General features: G+C 38.5%; 1 protein-coding gene across 1 annotated transcript in view; it reads right to left on the reverse strand.

Annotated features, from left to right (window-relative positions):
* LAMA4 (laminin subunit alpha 4) overlaps positions 1-16,067 on the reverse strand; it is a 99,381-nt gene that overhangs the window by 20,760 nt on the left and 62,554 nt on the right. The window contains exons 18-25 of the mRNA XM_038131716.1: positions 11,586-11,725; positions 10,245-10,418; positions 9,079-9,221; positions 8,570-8,732; positions 6,338-6,471; positions 4,985-5,156; positions 2,828-2,959; positions 1,678-1,820 (exon numbers count right to left, since the gene is read on the reverse strand). Coding sequence (XP_037987644.1) covers positions 1,678-1,820; positions 2,828-2,959; positions 4,985-5,156; positions 6,338-6,471; positions 8,570-8,732; positions 9,079-9,221; positions 10,245-10,418; positions 11,586-11,725 — 1,201 coding nt within the window. The remainder of the gene's footprint in view (positions 1-1,677; positions 1,821-2,827; positions 2,960-4,984; positions 5,157-6,337; positions 6,472-8,569; positions 8,733-9,078; positions 9,222-10,244; positions 10,419-11,585; positions 11,726-16,067) is intronic.

Below are 16,067 nucleotides of genomic sequence, written 5' to 3' on the forward strand. Positions count from 1 at the left end.
GTAGGATACTAATTTATGCTCCTGATGAAAATAGAATGATGCCACCACATTTGGCCCATACTTTTTGCCAAAAGACTCTTGTCAAAAGAATGAAGGCTGAGTATAATATCAGAGAAAAAATTGCATCTCTGCTTTAATAATTTCTGTATATATTTTTAACATTATAATTGATAGTATTTTTACAAAGTCTATGGTCTTTTTTTATCTGACACTGCTTGTTAATTGAGATGTTATTTTTTCTGCTTTGAGGGTACCTTCCAGGTATTTTTCAGAATAACCACAATCTGCTCGGAAAACTGCAGGCATAATTCATGGGATTCATCTTTTATCCTGTATTTGTGAACAAATCTCATCTGCCATTGAGCTGCTCAATTGCCTATATTTCTAGGTCCTTCTGGGCTTTTTCAGTATTCTTTAGCCTTGATTAACAAAAGTAATTTTCACCATCCTTCTGTACTTTCTTTCTAGATCATTAATGTATTGAATATCAGCCCTGAGAGAGATCCTTTGAGCATGTGCTGTAGACTTTTTATACTGTGAAAATTGAAAAGTTACTACTATGTCCTATTTTCTCTTTCCCAGCTGCTTTCCAATCTACTGCAGCATTTTGTCTCTCCACTCTACTAGCTATCTTAATAGCCCCATATGAAAGACTTTGTAAAGAACTATTTGAAAAGACATGTAGGTTATACTCTGTCTCTTCCTTGTCCACCACTTTGCCTGCATGTTCAAATAACTACAGGAGATTGAAATGCATAATTTTTCTTTACATGAAGTTTGTCACTGTCTTAAAAGCTTAAAAATTAAGCACTTTGTATCTCAGATGTTATTTTTCAAGTCAGCACTTAATTCTGACAACAAAATAAAGAATAAAATTTCATGAAATTTACCACTAAGTCCCAGAAGCTGTTGCTCAACATTTGCCTTTTTTTTTTTTTTTTCTTCTTAACATGGAGGGTATTCCTGTTAGCAGTTATGACACTTGAAACAGTAGCTGGAGCCCTTTTGAAAATTCTGGCCTTGCTGTCTGACCCTGGGAATGAATACTGCCTATCAGAAGAGCATACTCTTCTTCAAGTAGCTAGTCTGCTCTCACGGCATGTCCCTGGGGTCCAGCAATTCCTGCGGCAGGAAATGAGAGTTACACAGTCTACTGAGATTAAACTGCATTTCTGTCAAATGGTACAGTAGGAAAATGAGACCTTTTCTTTTCTTCCCACGCCTACACAGAGCCAGCTGACTTAGATCCAAAGAGAACCTGAGACACATCAGAACTGAAATGCTTAGTGGGAAAAAGATCATCTTTGGATTGAAAATGTGATTGGTAGAGGGTCTTGGTCACTTTTTGCAGGGCAAGGAGCAATACCAATTTTATATGTTAACATGTTCTTTGAAAATGCCTTTTTGAAGAACACGACTGTTTGAAGAACATGACTGTTTCTGTTACCCTTACTAAAACTGGGCCAGTTTCAGTAGAAGTTAACTGTACTGGATCAAGCCTAGTCTCCAGTACTTAAAAGTTCTGAGACATTTAAAAGAGTGTCTGACGCATTGTTTTATATAAGGTTGATGCCAAAGAAATTGTTTTATGGTTACCCCTTAAGGACAGGCCATACAACTTAACTTACATATGGTGATTAATTGAAAATACTGATTGAATCTCATTTGTAAACCAACCTGGAGTGCAAGATTTCAGCAGGTGCTCCTCCAATGTAAATGTCTGTGAATGGCATTGCTGTTCTTTCATTGTCCACACTTTTTATGTGTCTTCTGTCTACTACCAAGATCATCTTCTTGGAATTGTGATATATAATAGAAATCTGAAAAGAAAAGCATGTGCTTAAAAATGTCATCTTTTATAAGCTGTTATGGTGATCTTGCAAAATTGATTGCATCTTTATACCTTCTGTTTGAAAAGTTCCTCCCATTTAACAGAGAATTTGTTTGTAAATTGGGTGAGGCTGACAATGATTACTAGTAGGAAGTTTGTTTTGATGTCACTATTTTTCTGACAACTGAATCCCTCAGGATATTTCAATTAAGAATAAAGAAAATGTATCAAATTCTACACTGTGGCAAACAGATAAGCTCCAAACTTCAGAATGCTTTCTTGATTCATCCAAAAGTTGCTTTTAAAAAGAGTTATTTCATTGTCAAAGCAAAAAAAGTTAAATTGTTCTTAGCTTAAACATGAACAGATCTATAGCTGTAGTTTTGATCATGAATCAGAATTTGAATTGACATCAAGTAAAAGGCAGGAGAAGCAACTCTCTATGGGGGGGATTTACTACTGTCACAGTTACATTGGCTTACAGCATATTCCCTGAGACTAAATACAAGTAGATATTTTACATCTGCCAAAGTCCCTAAAATACTGTGCATGTGTATATAAAAGGTTGCTACCAAATCAACTCTCTTCAAATGAAATGGGAAATGCTATAATTCTTGTAATGCAAAGCATAACAACTAAGGTGGTCAAGTTAACATAATGACATGGTTTTACTTGAGGAAAGCTTTATATTTGATATAGAGAACTGTCCTTGATATAATTTCATATGGAATTAATAAAACTTTCTCCCATGTGAATGGTCCTGTCCTTGGCTAGTAATACACACAGTCTGTCTCAAGCACTGACTTATGAGGAGGCAGGGACAGCCTTCCCTTTCCTCTGCTTGGTACTGGTAGGACTTGCATGCACTCTGTTCTTCCACCTGTTCTACCATGTCACCGCCTGCCCCTCATCTGTTTGCACCTTTCATGGGCAGTGGAGCAATTATTTCTGTTTGAGCCTCTGGGAGAGTTGGTGTGATAGTAACCACATCTGTACCTCATGAAATTTGGCGTCATTAATCCTAGCCTTCTTCATGGAGTCCTCGAGAAGCACGGGGCCATTGCTGAAACCAAAGTCATAACGGAGGTACAAGAAACCATTGTGCATCTCTAGGCTGAAGAACATGCTCTGTGTGAAACAAAACAGCAGTCAGAAAAGGACTATGTGGCAGCAATTAAAAAAAGTTAATAAACAGATTTATAAGATTGACATTGGGAAAAGCATGCTGGGAAATAATTCTTTATTTGCAAAATTGTAACACATTTTATATATTTTTATGTTTGTAATATATATTTATATATGCACATGCACATATAATTGTTTTATAAGTGTCACTTTTTGGAGGACTTGGAACTGTTTCCTTATAGAAATAGTATTTGGTAGCACAGTGACGTCACTATTATTTACCAGCAAGGTATTCCTGATGTAAACACACCTATTCACTGTTGAAATAATACCACATGCCCTGAATGTAAGATATTATACTGGTGAAAGCAATGTTGTGCTCAAATGGCTGTGTCTGCATTAGCAGGTTCTATCACAATGTCTGTAATCACTCAGGATTTTGTCTTTTAACAGCCCTGATCAGCACTGATGTATTTACTGCAATGATAGCAATAGCTAGAGTGTATTTACTATGTATTTGGTTTCTAGAATTCCTGACTCTTCCTACTTTATGATTCAGTTTCTGTTCCATGGCTGGGTGACCTAAATTTTATAAACAGGAGCTGCACTTTAGAAAAGCTTTAGGGAGTGCTTGAAATGAAGTTCTGCACCCTAGAATTACTCTTGTTCCAAAACTAAACATAAAGAAACAGAAACAAAATTTACAGCAAATGTGCATCTGGGTTGATGCTTTCAATGTTTTGTCTTCTCTCCTAGTGTTCATGGCTAATGGAAACATGGGAACAATAATTCTCAAATCACTATGCAGGCTAAGAACTGCTGTCTTTGGCATAAATGAGTCCACCTTCAGACATCACTACTTAAAGAAGTAAGAGTAGGTTTTAATCTAGCACTTTAAATGAAACTGCAGCTCAAGTTTGTTCTGAACAGCATAAACTTGAAAATGAAACAAGGATTACATTAAGAATATTTATGAGCTGTCTTTGCAGAATTGAATAATGGACCACCTTACACAGACTTTCTAAAAGTGCTTGATATACAACTTGATTGCAGTTTCCACTGACAAATACAAAGTGCACACATCTCCAAGAAATGTCTAGGTGCTTCTGCTTTGAAGAAAAATAAGTGCTCTGCAGTAAGTGCTCTGCAACTTTTAACAGCAGCTGCTTAGTCAAAATCTCCTAAGAATGAAGGTTAGTGGTAGCATGCTATGCTGCAGAGCAAATTGCTTCTCATGACCCTCCCCTGGAAGTTACTCTAAAGGCAAACACTGGAGAGTAGCTCTTCTAATAAAAGTGGATTTCTTTTTTTAAATGCTTAAAGCAATGTAACATGTAGGTGTCTACATAAGTGTCTGTGGATTGCATCTGCATATAAAAATGTTTTCTGTGGCTTTTCTAGGTTGTAATCCTGAGCTTGATGTGGAAATGACCAAAAAAAAAAAAAAAAAAAAAAATCCATGTTTGTCTTCAGAAGGTATTTTCATGTCTTCAAACTCTTACAGAGATTGCATCACTCTCACACTTCAGAAAAGCTCCTGACATTTGGATCAAGCCTTTTTATTTGGACTGCTTTCTATTTTCAGTAACTTAAATATTTAACTCTACAGTACACCCTGAGGCACAGTTATAAAGTGGCAGCTACCACAAAGTGGCTGCTTTTTGGGAGTTACTTCACAGAAATTTCCTATAGCTTTGACTGAGCATTTACATTTAAATAAAGGTACAACAGCTGGGCTTAACTGGAGTCCGTCTTGAAGTATTGTCACAAGGATATGACCAGTTTGAAGTCCTGACTGTCTCTGGATAAAAGCAGAGCCCAACTCAGGGCCTTGGCTTCCTGAGGCCTTTGCAGAGCAAGTTCCAGTTCCCTCCTAAGGTATACATGCACCAGACAAACACAAAGTATTTCCTCTTCCTAGAGGTTAAATGTGGGGACATAAACATTTTGGATTTTCCAAGATATTCTAGGTACTGGGGAACTTGTGGTGTCAATGGATGAAGGGTACTAGCAGGACTTGGTACTCACCCCATTAATCATCAGCAGGATCAATCCATTGTCTGTAGGTGTTCGAACTTCGATGTCAAATCGAGTCACCTGGCTGAATTTTCCCCTTCTCTCAATGTTTCTGGCCAAGGCATAGCCAGAGCCATCAAAGAAATAGCTCACAGCCCGGCTCTGAGTGAAAGCCAACTTATCTCTGTGGAAAAACAAGCAGGGAAGGATTAGTTGGCATGTACCCATTTTAATTTAGGGGAACTTAAACACCTTTATATACTTTATTGAAATAATTGTTCTGCATCTGCCTGGCAATGGTGAGACTGATGACTTCCTTGCAATTTTTTTTCTGGGAATTTTTTTCCTGAGAAATAATGTGCAGCTTTGAAGGTGCATCTAACTCCTTCATCATTACATTGGGCTTTTATCCTGTGCTAAATGCAGAGGACAGGAAAATTCTTTGCTCATCCTTGTAAAGTGATAGGCCACAGAACTTCCTCATAATAAACATGCACAGATATGTCTATTAAGAGCTTTCCCAGTTTGTGCAGAAGTCCATTTGAATTCTCCAAGAACTTTAGCTGACTCTGGTATGCTCAGTTCTGGAGAGCAGCAGCTTGCACTCCCTGTGGGAATGGTGTGGGAAGCTCATTTTCTCCATCCCAATACTTCCTGCATTTCTTCCCAGCGCATGCTGCAAATTACTCTCCTTTTCTTTCCAGGGAGAGGTTCTACTGTTGCTGCCTGTAGTGTGAGCAAAATGCCTGCTGTGTCTGTGCTAAGCAAATGCAGCAGCTGATGTTCACTTCTACTTTAGGAGCTGCATTTCCCACTTTGCGAATGGCTTATCTAAGGAATATCTGTGGTGGCTTTAAGTGTATGGCAGGAGGGAAGTTTTGTATAAGCTTTCCTAGCTGGGGGTGGGACTACGCTCAAGGTTATCTGGCCTACTAGACCTGTCTGGTTGTGGCTGTATCACTTGGAGCAACATGATTCAAGTCAGGAGAAGCTCTGTCCTAGGCAAGCAGTGGGGTAAAGAAGAAGCCTGGAACAAACTCCAGCTAACGTGGCAGTTTCCTTTATGAAAACATGAACAAGATTGTGACATAGCTAGTGGAGACAGCAGGAAAATCATAGAATATCTCATGCTAAAAGGGACTCATAAGGAGTCCAACTTCCATACATACATATATTTATAAATAAATAAAGAAATATATTTATAAATTAAACTTGTCGATGCAATTAGGAGCTAAGAGCGACCAACTTCCTTCTGGGACAACTCAAAACCGCCTTCACTTTTTAAATCTGAAGCAGGAATGAGCCATCAGGACCGGCGCTTGTGAGAAACGGGAGCGGCAGAGTGAGGATGGGACTGTCCCCTACCTGGCACAAGGTGGCGATGTGGTGGTGTCGATGTTATAGACGTGCTTGAAGTTGTACAGGCTGATCACATCGTCGTTCAGGGTAGCCAGCTCCAGGCAGCCGATGAAGCCAGGTAGGTTTAGGCTGGGAGGGAGCTGTGCAGAGGACAAGGAAGTGTTAAAAGGAGAAGGGTGGCAGGCACTCTTTAGTTGGGCGTTGTGAGAGCATTTGTGCCTGGGATCAGTTTGGTCCCTGTGCAGTTTGTATTTTCAAAAGAAAAGGTTGATACTGCTGAGAATAGTCTTCACAGTCCTTACCGTGATATGGCCTTTTGGCTGTAAGTAGAAAGGGAGCACATAAATGGTTGCACAGTGAGAGAATTAGGCTGGGTAAGGCAACTGCAAATAAAAACTTCTTTTGTAGTTTTGATGGGAACATGCTTGTAAACAGGGAAAAAGGCTAAGATTTGACTAATAACAGAGCTTACTCAATGCATTTGAATAACTCAGTGGATATTTCATATCTAATGCATAGACATCCTTCACAGCCGGAAAAATAACTCCATACCATAATTAAAGAGAGAGAAATGAGAGAGCTCTTTAAACCCAGGAGACAGGGATTCAAAATCTGTGCCAGTGGGTAATCCTCAGTAAGGTATTATTTTGAACAGTTAGCAGGATGTAGAGACTTTTTCTTTTAACAAAGGTCACTGCAAATGGAATTTAAACAGCCACACTGGTGAGGGGAAAATTACAAAAGAATAGAGCTAACAGACCTAGACCATTCTTTTTATATTAAAATATTATGCCTTGTGGAACAGGTGTGATAATAATAACGCCTCTTGTACTTCAGAGTTTGATCACTGTGAGTAGCTTTTCTTCATCATCTCATTATTTCCGTTTTCTTATGATACATTAGTAATGGTAATACTGCAATATAGAATATAATTAGCTGTAAAAGAAAATTACATTCTTATCTGGAGCACAAGATACATTTGGTAAATGATCATGTTTTCTTTTTTTCCTTTGTTTCTTTTAGTCTTTGAAATTGTGTTAAGCATGGGAGTTCTAGTGGTTAAGTTGTGCATTTCATATTTGTGAAGTATGTAACAGTAAAGCAAAAAGCTTTTAAAAAATCAAACTCTATGTTAATAAATAAAAGCGTGAGGTATCCTTTTCTAAGGGGGAAGGGACCCATATGCCTATCAAATAATACCATGAATCCTTTTCTTCCTATTTCCCTTTCCACTTCACTCTCCTCTTTTCTTTTTCCTCTGCTATGCTCTGGAGCAGACTTGGAGGGTTCATTTGCTGGATGACTTTTTGTATGTGCATGTGTGTATGAAACTGTTATTCAGTCTTCAGTCCTATTCCCAGGCAGTTTTCACCCAGGGCTCAGTAGTCCAAAATTCCTGTCATGGCACATATCTAGTAGTCATAACAATGCCAAGCCCAGGAATGCGTAAGTGTATTGAGTTACTCTTTCTTTGTTTTTATGTTTTTAGGAGAGCTGCTTGTGGATCAGTATTTGGATCTTTTTAGAACCTGCTACAATTACCTTAAAGAATTTAGGATTCTCTAAAGTCTTTCTAGGTGTGTTTTTATTCAGCCATGCGATTTTCACAACCAAGATCATTCATAGCAATTTTTAAATTCCCAAAGAGGAACTGGTACATTCACAAAAGCAGGTAAGTGAGGTGCTAATTTATGCTGACTATTAGGAACTAAACTGATGCTACTGTCTCACACAGGTCTTCAGACATATTTTGCTCTGGCAACTTTTCATGTTATAAATCTGGATTTAAATCAGTGATAATTTAAATTCAAACAAATGACTATGTTGGTCCTTTCCCACAAGATCCTAATATTAGAAATACATTTTTTGTGACAGTTGTAAAAGAGAAATTCTAAGTACCAAGAACTCATTAGCAATGAAAAATAGTGGTTGGTAGCCTGCAAGTGAGGTTGGACTAATAAGCCTTTCTTTATGCAGGCTGTTTAACAGCTAGCAAGCCTTCCTTTTAGTACTTTCCAGGAAATCTGAACAGCAGCTAACAGACACCCGATCATTATACTTGTATGACAAAATATGCTAGGCAGAACTTCTTTACCATGGCTAAAAGATAGAGTTCTAAGATGATAAATGACTAAATAAGGGCTTTTTCTTTATCTACCAATTCTGTGTTTAAATGGAAGTCCAGCAAGATTAGTTTGCACTATTTAATTTTTAATAGAGAATATTTGTCTGACCAACCTTGAAGCCTGGAGGCACTCCACCAACATAGAAAACAGCATTTTCAGGTTCCAAATTAAGAAGGGAGCCAGGACCAAGAACCTCTCCCTTTTTGATGAATTTTTCTTCAGCTGTGCTGCTAAGACTGGGCACAGTTAAAAACATTTTGCCGTGTCTTCCGATCCTGAAGAAAAGAATTGTAGGAGAAGAGAATTTCATGTTGGTCAGACTTACAAAAGAACAAACAAGCCTCCAACTCAGGAGGTAACTGAAAACAGGAAGGGTTTTATATCTTTACAGAAAACTAGTAATCAGGAGGTAAAAAAAAGGGAGGGATCACAGACACTATCTCTTCCTCCCTGTGGCCCCTTGGGTCTTGGCTCTTCAAAAGCAGGAAGAATTTCCATTTATTTCAGTAGGAGTAGAACCGGGCACTGAAAATTCCTGATCAGCAGTTCTGACACAGCCTTTTCTGCTTGACTTTTCCCATTAACTGTTTGATTTTGGGGAAATACACGTTACCACTTTACCTCTCAATTTTGATGATGCTGAAGTAAGAAGGCCAGGTGCTGACTGGCTTGGCATCCAGAGGTATCTCCACATCTTGACCCCCCAGATTATAAATGTACACAAGGTTGTCATTTTTAATTGCAAGACCAATGTAATGTTTTGCCTAAAACACCAATGGAGAGGGATGTTAGAGATACAACATTGAAAGAGATGTAATGCAGAACATAAGTAAAGGTAAGCTTTGATAAACTGAATGACACCTTTATATATTACCGAAAACTATTTAAATAGAAACAAAACCTTTATTTCCTAATTGGTTGCTTTCACCCACATCAAACTGTACAGAAAAAAAGCCTCTGATATTTTACTTTATATCCATTTTGACTGAGGTAAATTCAAGGTCATGAGTTCTCTGCTGACCATGAATAAGTCATGTTCAATGGGAAGCTGTTCATCATTATTTAGTGTGCAGCACCATGTGCAGGAAATAGTCTAAAGCCTAAATATTAGTCTGTAATTAAATATTCTGCCAAGAGGCATTTCACTTACTTTATATTCAGTAGATATTCTTTTTAGGAAAGCTCCAAAATGAAAGCCTGGCTCTTTACCTTCCCAAGTAATAGGTTGCCAGAATGATACCTGGCTTGTGAGTTGTGATTTTTTTCTTTTCAGAACCACAGTTTAAAGAACAGCTATTTCAAAGTAGTGATCAAGAGTGTACAGAGTGTACAACAGCAGCACAAGCCACAGATAAAGAAGTCTGCTTATCTTGCGGGCCTGTGACCTCAGAGATTTGGAATTGACACTGTCAGCAGCATAAACTGATTAAAGCATATCTCACAGAAGCCAGGCAGGTGACATTAACTGCTTCAGAGCACCTCGGTATTGGCAGAGGACATAGCAAGTGTGGCTCGCAGCAGTGACAATCAAAGCAGTACACTGCCAGGCAGTCTAATTTGCTTTTTAGAGAGAATCCTTCATTGTTTGGGGTGACAAGTCTCAAGGACAGGGGTCTCAGGAACCCTTGCTCTTTGCTTGTCACAAAATCAATGATCGTCAGAGAATAGACACCTTTAGTTCTGAAACACGAAGAAACAGTGAGAGGAAAAGCTAATGGCAAATAAATTTCAAACTGATTTAATATTTTTTAATATTTGCATAAAAGTTAACTGGGCTATTCTCTTACATTTTTGTTTCCGAGGTACAAAATGAATCTGTCTGGAGAGGCTGCCAGTTGTGGGTTGTCTTTGTGGAGCTTTATGTACAAGCTCATGGAAGTGAAAGATTTCAGTTCTTCCACGTTGATCTTTGGATTGACTTCAACAGCTGATTGGCCTTCAAACATCATAGAGACTTGGACCTGCAGTTGCAAATGGGCAAAGTGAGACAGGTGTTGTTGCCTGGGGTTGTTACTTAAGGTAAGTGTGTAACAATGCTGTGCCAGCAGCCTTGCTTACTGCAAGAGTGGAGTTGGCATCTATATATTGGCATGTAAATTGTGTGTTTGTAACAATCTTTCCTGAAAGATTATGGAGGAAGTAATTTTAAAATTGATTAAAGGTCCTAATGAACTCTGCTTAAGCATATTCATAAAGTAAATTACATTTTGGTGGGAGATAGATGTGTGCTTAGTTGAATCAGGGCTACATTACTATGTATGCCACATAATGAAATTCTTACACAGCTATAAAACTTCTGCCCATAATTTATTTCTTTGCTTTGGGAGTAGCACGACCATTTTCTGTTCATGAGTAATCCTGTTATATCATTGAATCTACAGTGATATTTATGAGATGCTAAAAAAAAATTGTAAAACTGTTCATTTTAGTTCAAAATGCTTTCTACATAAATGAAGTAATGTTTTCAAGTTTAAACACAGTATACCTGAATCACAAAATACATTTTAAAGAACAGTCAAGCACTACACACAAACTGATTTTTCCAAGTTATATGCCAGCACTGTGGACATACAATAATGCGCTGAATTTTTTGTTTCTACGAATGAATTCAAATATACTTGACCTTGGTTTTCTTGTTAGAGAAAAAACCCTCATTATTTATGTATGGTAATGAAAGTGGTTTTTTCTCTATTAAATATGTGTGAGCCAAGGATTCTCTAACCCTGCAGAAAATTAATTCAAAAGAAAGGAAAAAAACGCTGTCATCTCAGAAAAGCTTACATTAAATTGCTATAATTATTACTCGTGGTAATTAGCTTTGTAGGTAATTTGCCTACAAATTATAGGTAATTAGGTTTTGTTGTTCTGGCCATCTTATACATTGTGCCCAAATCTTTATTGTCAAGCTGCTACTACAGTAACAATAGTCTACCATAAATACTATGATAATGTCAAAGGCTTACACATAGTAACTGTAAAGATTTTAATGACCTCCAATGTGCTTTGTTCATCCAGTTTTGGGGAGGTGACAATGTTCAGGCTTGGGCTTCTAGCACAGCCCAAGAAAATGGAGGTTATAGTAAGATTTGATTATTAGCACTATTAACCAAAAGTCCCAAAAGTTTTACCTTGCTTGCTACACTCCTGGTTTGAGCAATTAACTCTCTGATCCGCTGAATACTGGAAGAAATATTGTTCGCTGGTGCCTTCTGTTCTACTCTGCGCATTTTGTCCAGGAGTTGAGGGAAAACTTCTGTAAGTTTCTTCACTGCAGTTAGAAAAGAAGAGACAGATTTTTTTTCCCCCTTTGAAAGACTGGTTTCACATCAGGAATATTCCACCCTATCCTCTTAGCTCTTCTGTCTCCTTCTGCTTTCTAACCAAGCCATAATTATGATGTGTGAGATGCATTGATTTCTGAAAGGGTAATGATTTCTAAGAATCTGGTATTGCTAAAGTTTTTGGAAATAAGTTCACACAAAGGACGCTATGTTTTCTTAGGACTCATAGGTAATACTGGGGTGTGTTACCTCTGTAATACTTTCCTCGAGGAACTCAGCAAACATTAATAGTTTTAACCTTTTAATCTTCCTTCAAGACAAATGAATGTTAAGCCTAATTTTACATCTATGGCAACTGGAGCAGAAGGATTATTTGTTCAGCATCTCGCTGGATATCTGTGGTTGACCTGGGAACTGCATCTAAGAGTTATGGTTCATGAACTCTTCAAATTCACAGTAGGGGAGATGTATAGGCTGTTTTCAGCTATGTGTGCCTCCCAGAGGTCATCACCCAGACAGCAGCAGTGGCTGCACAGGAGATGTGTTTGCTTGTGGCTCATAGTCCATTCTCATGACAGAAACACTGCCAATGTCGTGCTGTGGTGTACAACAATAGAAAGATGATGATGATGATGATGATGCATGTGCACCTAAACTGTGCTTAGTACCTGCCCCAGCCCTTGTGATTGGTAACCTCGTTAACTTTCCTTCCTGCATCTGCCAGGGGTCATGAATTAGAGTCCTGGACCTTTGGTCTTTCACTGCTGTGTCCTCTGGTGGTACATGTGCAAATGTCATTGTCATCGAAGGGAAATGCAGGGGCTCTGTCGTGTTCAAAGTGAAAGAAGTCCTTTCCCAGGAAGATAAGCAGAAAAATTATCAAGAAGGTAAAATAACTACCCTTAATTATAATCCAATTTTATCACATCAGATTCCAATGACATGCTGCCCTTTGAAGGATATTTACACATCACATCATTTTTCATCTTTAATTAAATGTAGGTACAAGGAGTTGAGTATAATGAAATGCGATTTTAGCTGCAAGCTACGTGCATATAGGAAAGATCCAGCAGTCAGAGCTAATTTTAATGACATGGATTCACTGTAAAGGTTAAGACCAGATTTGTAGGGTCTAAAGTTATATTTTAGGGGTTGCCAACTTACATCCACCTGCTCTTGTGTTCTTCCCGTTGTATTTTTACCTTTGTCTGGGACTCATAGAAGGGCTTGTGTCTGAAGGGACCTTAAAGATCCCTTGATTCCAACCCCCTTGCTGTGGGCAGCAGTGCCTTGCTCTGGACCACATTGCTGAGAGCCCCACCCTGGCCTTGAACATTTCTGGATGAAGACTGCAGAGAGGCAGTAAAGGGGCTAATCATCAGATATAGGAGACTGTATAAAAAACAGGAGAGGAGGAGCAGTCTCTAATCATTTTCTGTGCTTCCAGTCTGCATTGAATAAGCCTCAGCCTTGTTCATATCAACCCAGAGTATGAGAATACACCACAGAGTCCTACAAGTCTGCTTGTTTTTGGATAGAGTGAAAAATCTGTATTTGTCAGTCCTGTTCTGTCTCTGCTTGGCTGTTTTCATTTGTGTTTCACTCTCCAAGTTAAGTCTAGGAGTGGGCCATATAGAACTTTAGACCCTCACTTTTTTCCATTTAGTCCTGAAAGGCCTTATGTAGCAGGACTTAGTAATCAGCTGTTCTATATGAAGCTTAGTTTACATAAAAATATCATGATTTTAATTAATCCTCAAAGAAAGGAAATTTACAGTAAATTTTGGTGATCCCAAAATGTGCTAAATTTTTTACTTAAAAAAGCCCCAACAAAACTCAAATCAACTTAAAGGAAGTTTTCTTTACCTTTTTCCATTTTTAAGGCAAAGACATTGCAATCTGAGAAAATGATTTAGCAAATTGCAGCCAATTATTTGTTTTTAACAATCTGCATCTGAATCTGAATTGTGTTTGATCCACAATCTTAAAACCTGACTTTTCTGTTTGAAATCTGATGTATTAAACTTGAAATTCTCCTATAATATGTAAACACAAAACTAACATCTGTAACTACTAGAACTATTGTGAAATCTCAGTATAAATCTCTTCCTCTTGGCTTTTATAATGTCAATCTTCAACACAGTAGAACACTGATTTTGATTTTTGTCTTTGAGATGAAGGTGAGAGTGGAAAACTAGTCTTACCCAGCGATAAAATATAAAAAATAATAGAAGGGAAATTGTCAAAGAGGAAATAACCTGACTGTAGCCTTCCAGACATTTTCCCCTTTTACTTTTTCCTTCCCAAACTGTCTGCCACCCTCTCTGTAGAAGCCCACCAGTTCCCTGCACAATGGCAGCATGGACTATTCTCAGAAAAACTGCACAGCCAAGATATGCTCTCACCCTTCCAAGCACCAAGTACAAGCTTTATTCAAGGGCAGGGCAGGCATGCCACCCTAGAGGCTTCAGCTGCCCTGGTACTGTTATTGGCATGAAGATCGGGTGTTTTGGTGTTTCAGACACCTGTCTGAACATTTGTTATGACTTTCCTTAGGACTTGGATGGACACTCCTCCTGTCAGATCAACCACTCCTGGCAGAATACACAGCTGATCTGGGAATGCTCCACCATGCCTGCCATGTCTGCATCTGTCTTCCCGGGCTGTGAATCACAATCACATCTGTCTGGAGCACTACCTGTGCCAGCCTCCTCTGTGGCACTGATCTCTCTTCTCAGCTATTTCCACCTGATCTTTCTGGCAAAAACATCTCATCATACCTTTAAACAAACAAATCAAATGCCTTCAGAGCAAAAATGCCATGGGAAAGCTTCTTCCACAAATATACTAGGGCACACTTCGCTGTAGGTTGGATATTAACATCTCTCCAACAGTTAGTTTGTGGTCAGCAGGTCCTCCAGGAGCTCAGATAGGAAGAAATATTTTCAAGGTGACTCCTGACCTGCAAACCCACCATCACAGAGAAGACATTTTTTCCAGGCACATCACATAGGAGCTGTTCTTGTTCCCTTTTTGGGAACATAATCGAGGGAGAGCTGGCCATTTTAACTTGATTCACTCTTACAGAGCACCTCAAATGCTGCTGGAAATGTTTCCTCCAGTACAAGAGCTAGTATGAGCAGATTTTTTTGAATCCTATATGTCTGTTGGCATTTTGAGCATGAAGAGCCAAATGCAGTCTGTCTTGCTGCTCTACCCACTAAGCTGGCAAGGGAAAATGTTAAATGTAAATCAAGTGTAAAGGTGAATAAAACAGGCTCATGTGTAAGCTACAGCACACTGTTTCTCTTGGAAGTTTTTCATCATACCATTCCCTCCTGGGAGGCCAATCATACCCACATTTGCATTATTTCACATGGTAATCAGAGCCCATAGCCTAAACTACTCAGTGATGATCAAAAACATTTTACAGCAATGCAATCCAATACAAGAGCTGTTATATTAACTACACTCTTATGGAGCTCTGTGCAGTGACTAGCAGTGAGCCTACCCATTCCCAGAGGGACAGGTTCCCTGTTTCCTTTTGTTGAAAAGCTCGGAGAAATCTGAGTTTCCCCCACTTCTGGAGCCAGAAATTGGGATATTGAATAGCACTAAATTTCTTCCTGTAATGGGAACCACTTCTATACTAGTTCTTGGGAGCACTCATTTAACCAAAAATACTAGGGGTAAGGGTCTTATGGATCATGGAATTCTGAAAATAACATGACTCTTGGAATTCCCCAGCTGAGAGGGAAGACTGTGACTTTGGAACACTAGAAACAATGTTGGGTTTGGTGCTCATAACACCATTTGCAGTAAAATGACACTTGAGTTGCAAACTTCCTGACAGAAGGAGAAAGGATTTAGGGCAGTAGATCTGAGATTCAGATTTTCTGGAGACAGAGTCAATGAAGTTATGGAATTTCTCTAGGGCACTTTTAGTAGGCAAGACATCACTGAACAGGTCTGCAGGTGATGGTATCATCAAAAATGTGAAGGAAATTACTTGTTCTAGACTTCCAACCTCCCTAGCCATAAATATCTGAGGATTAGTGAGACTCCTGAGAAGAGTCAAGAATACATGGAAAAATAAATAGTGGTGCTGTAATCAATTTTTTATTCCAGATATTTTCATTTCTAGATTGATTATTTTCTTCCCCAAGTACTCTTTTCCTTCTTTCTACAGTCACTTCATTTCAGCTTCATTTTCATGTCTCTTTTTCTGCTCTTGCCTATCATCTTCATTTTAATTTTGTAGTCTGCCTTAGCTTTTCTTTTGTCTTTTTATTTGCCTTAAATTTTTCATGATAAGTTTCCCAATGTTTC

This window comes from Motacilla alba, chromosome 3 (genome assembly GCF_015832195.1).
Source record: "Motacilla alba alba isolate MOTALB_02 chromosome 3, Motacilla_alba_V1.0_pri, whole genome shotgun sequence".
NCBI lineage: Eukaryota > Metazoa > Chordata > Aves > Passeriformes > Motacillidae > Motacilla > Motacilla alba.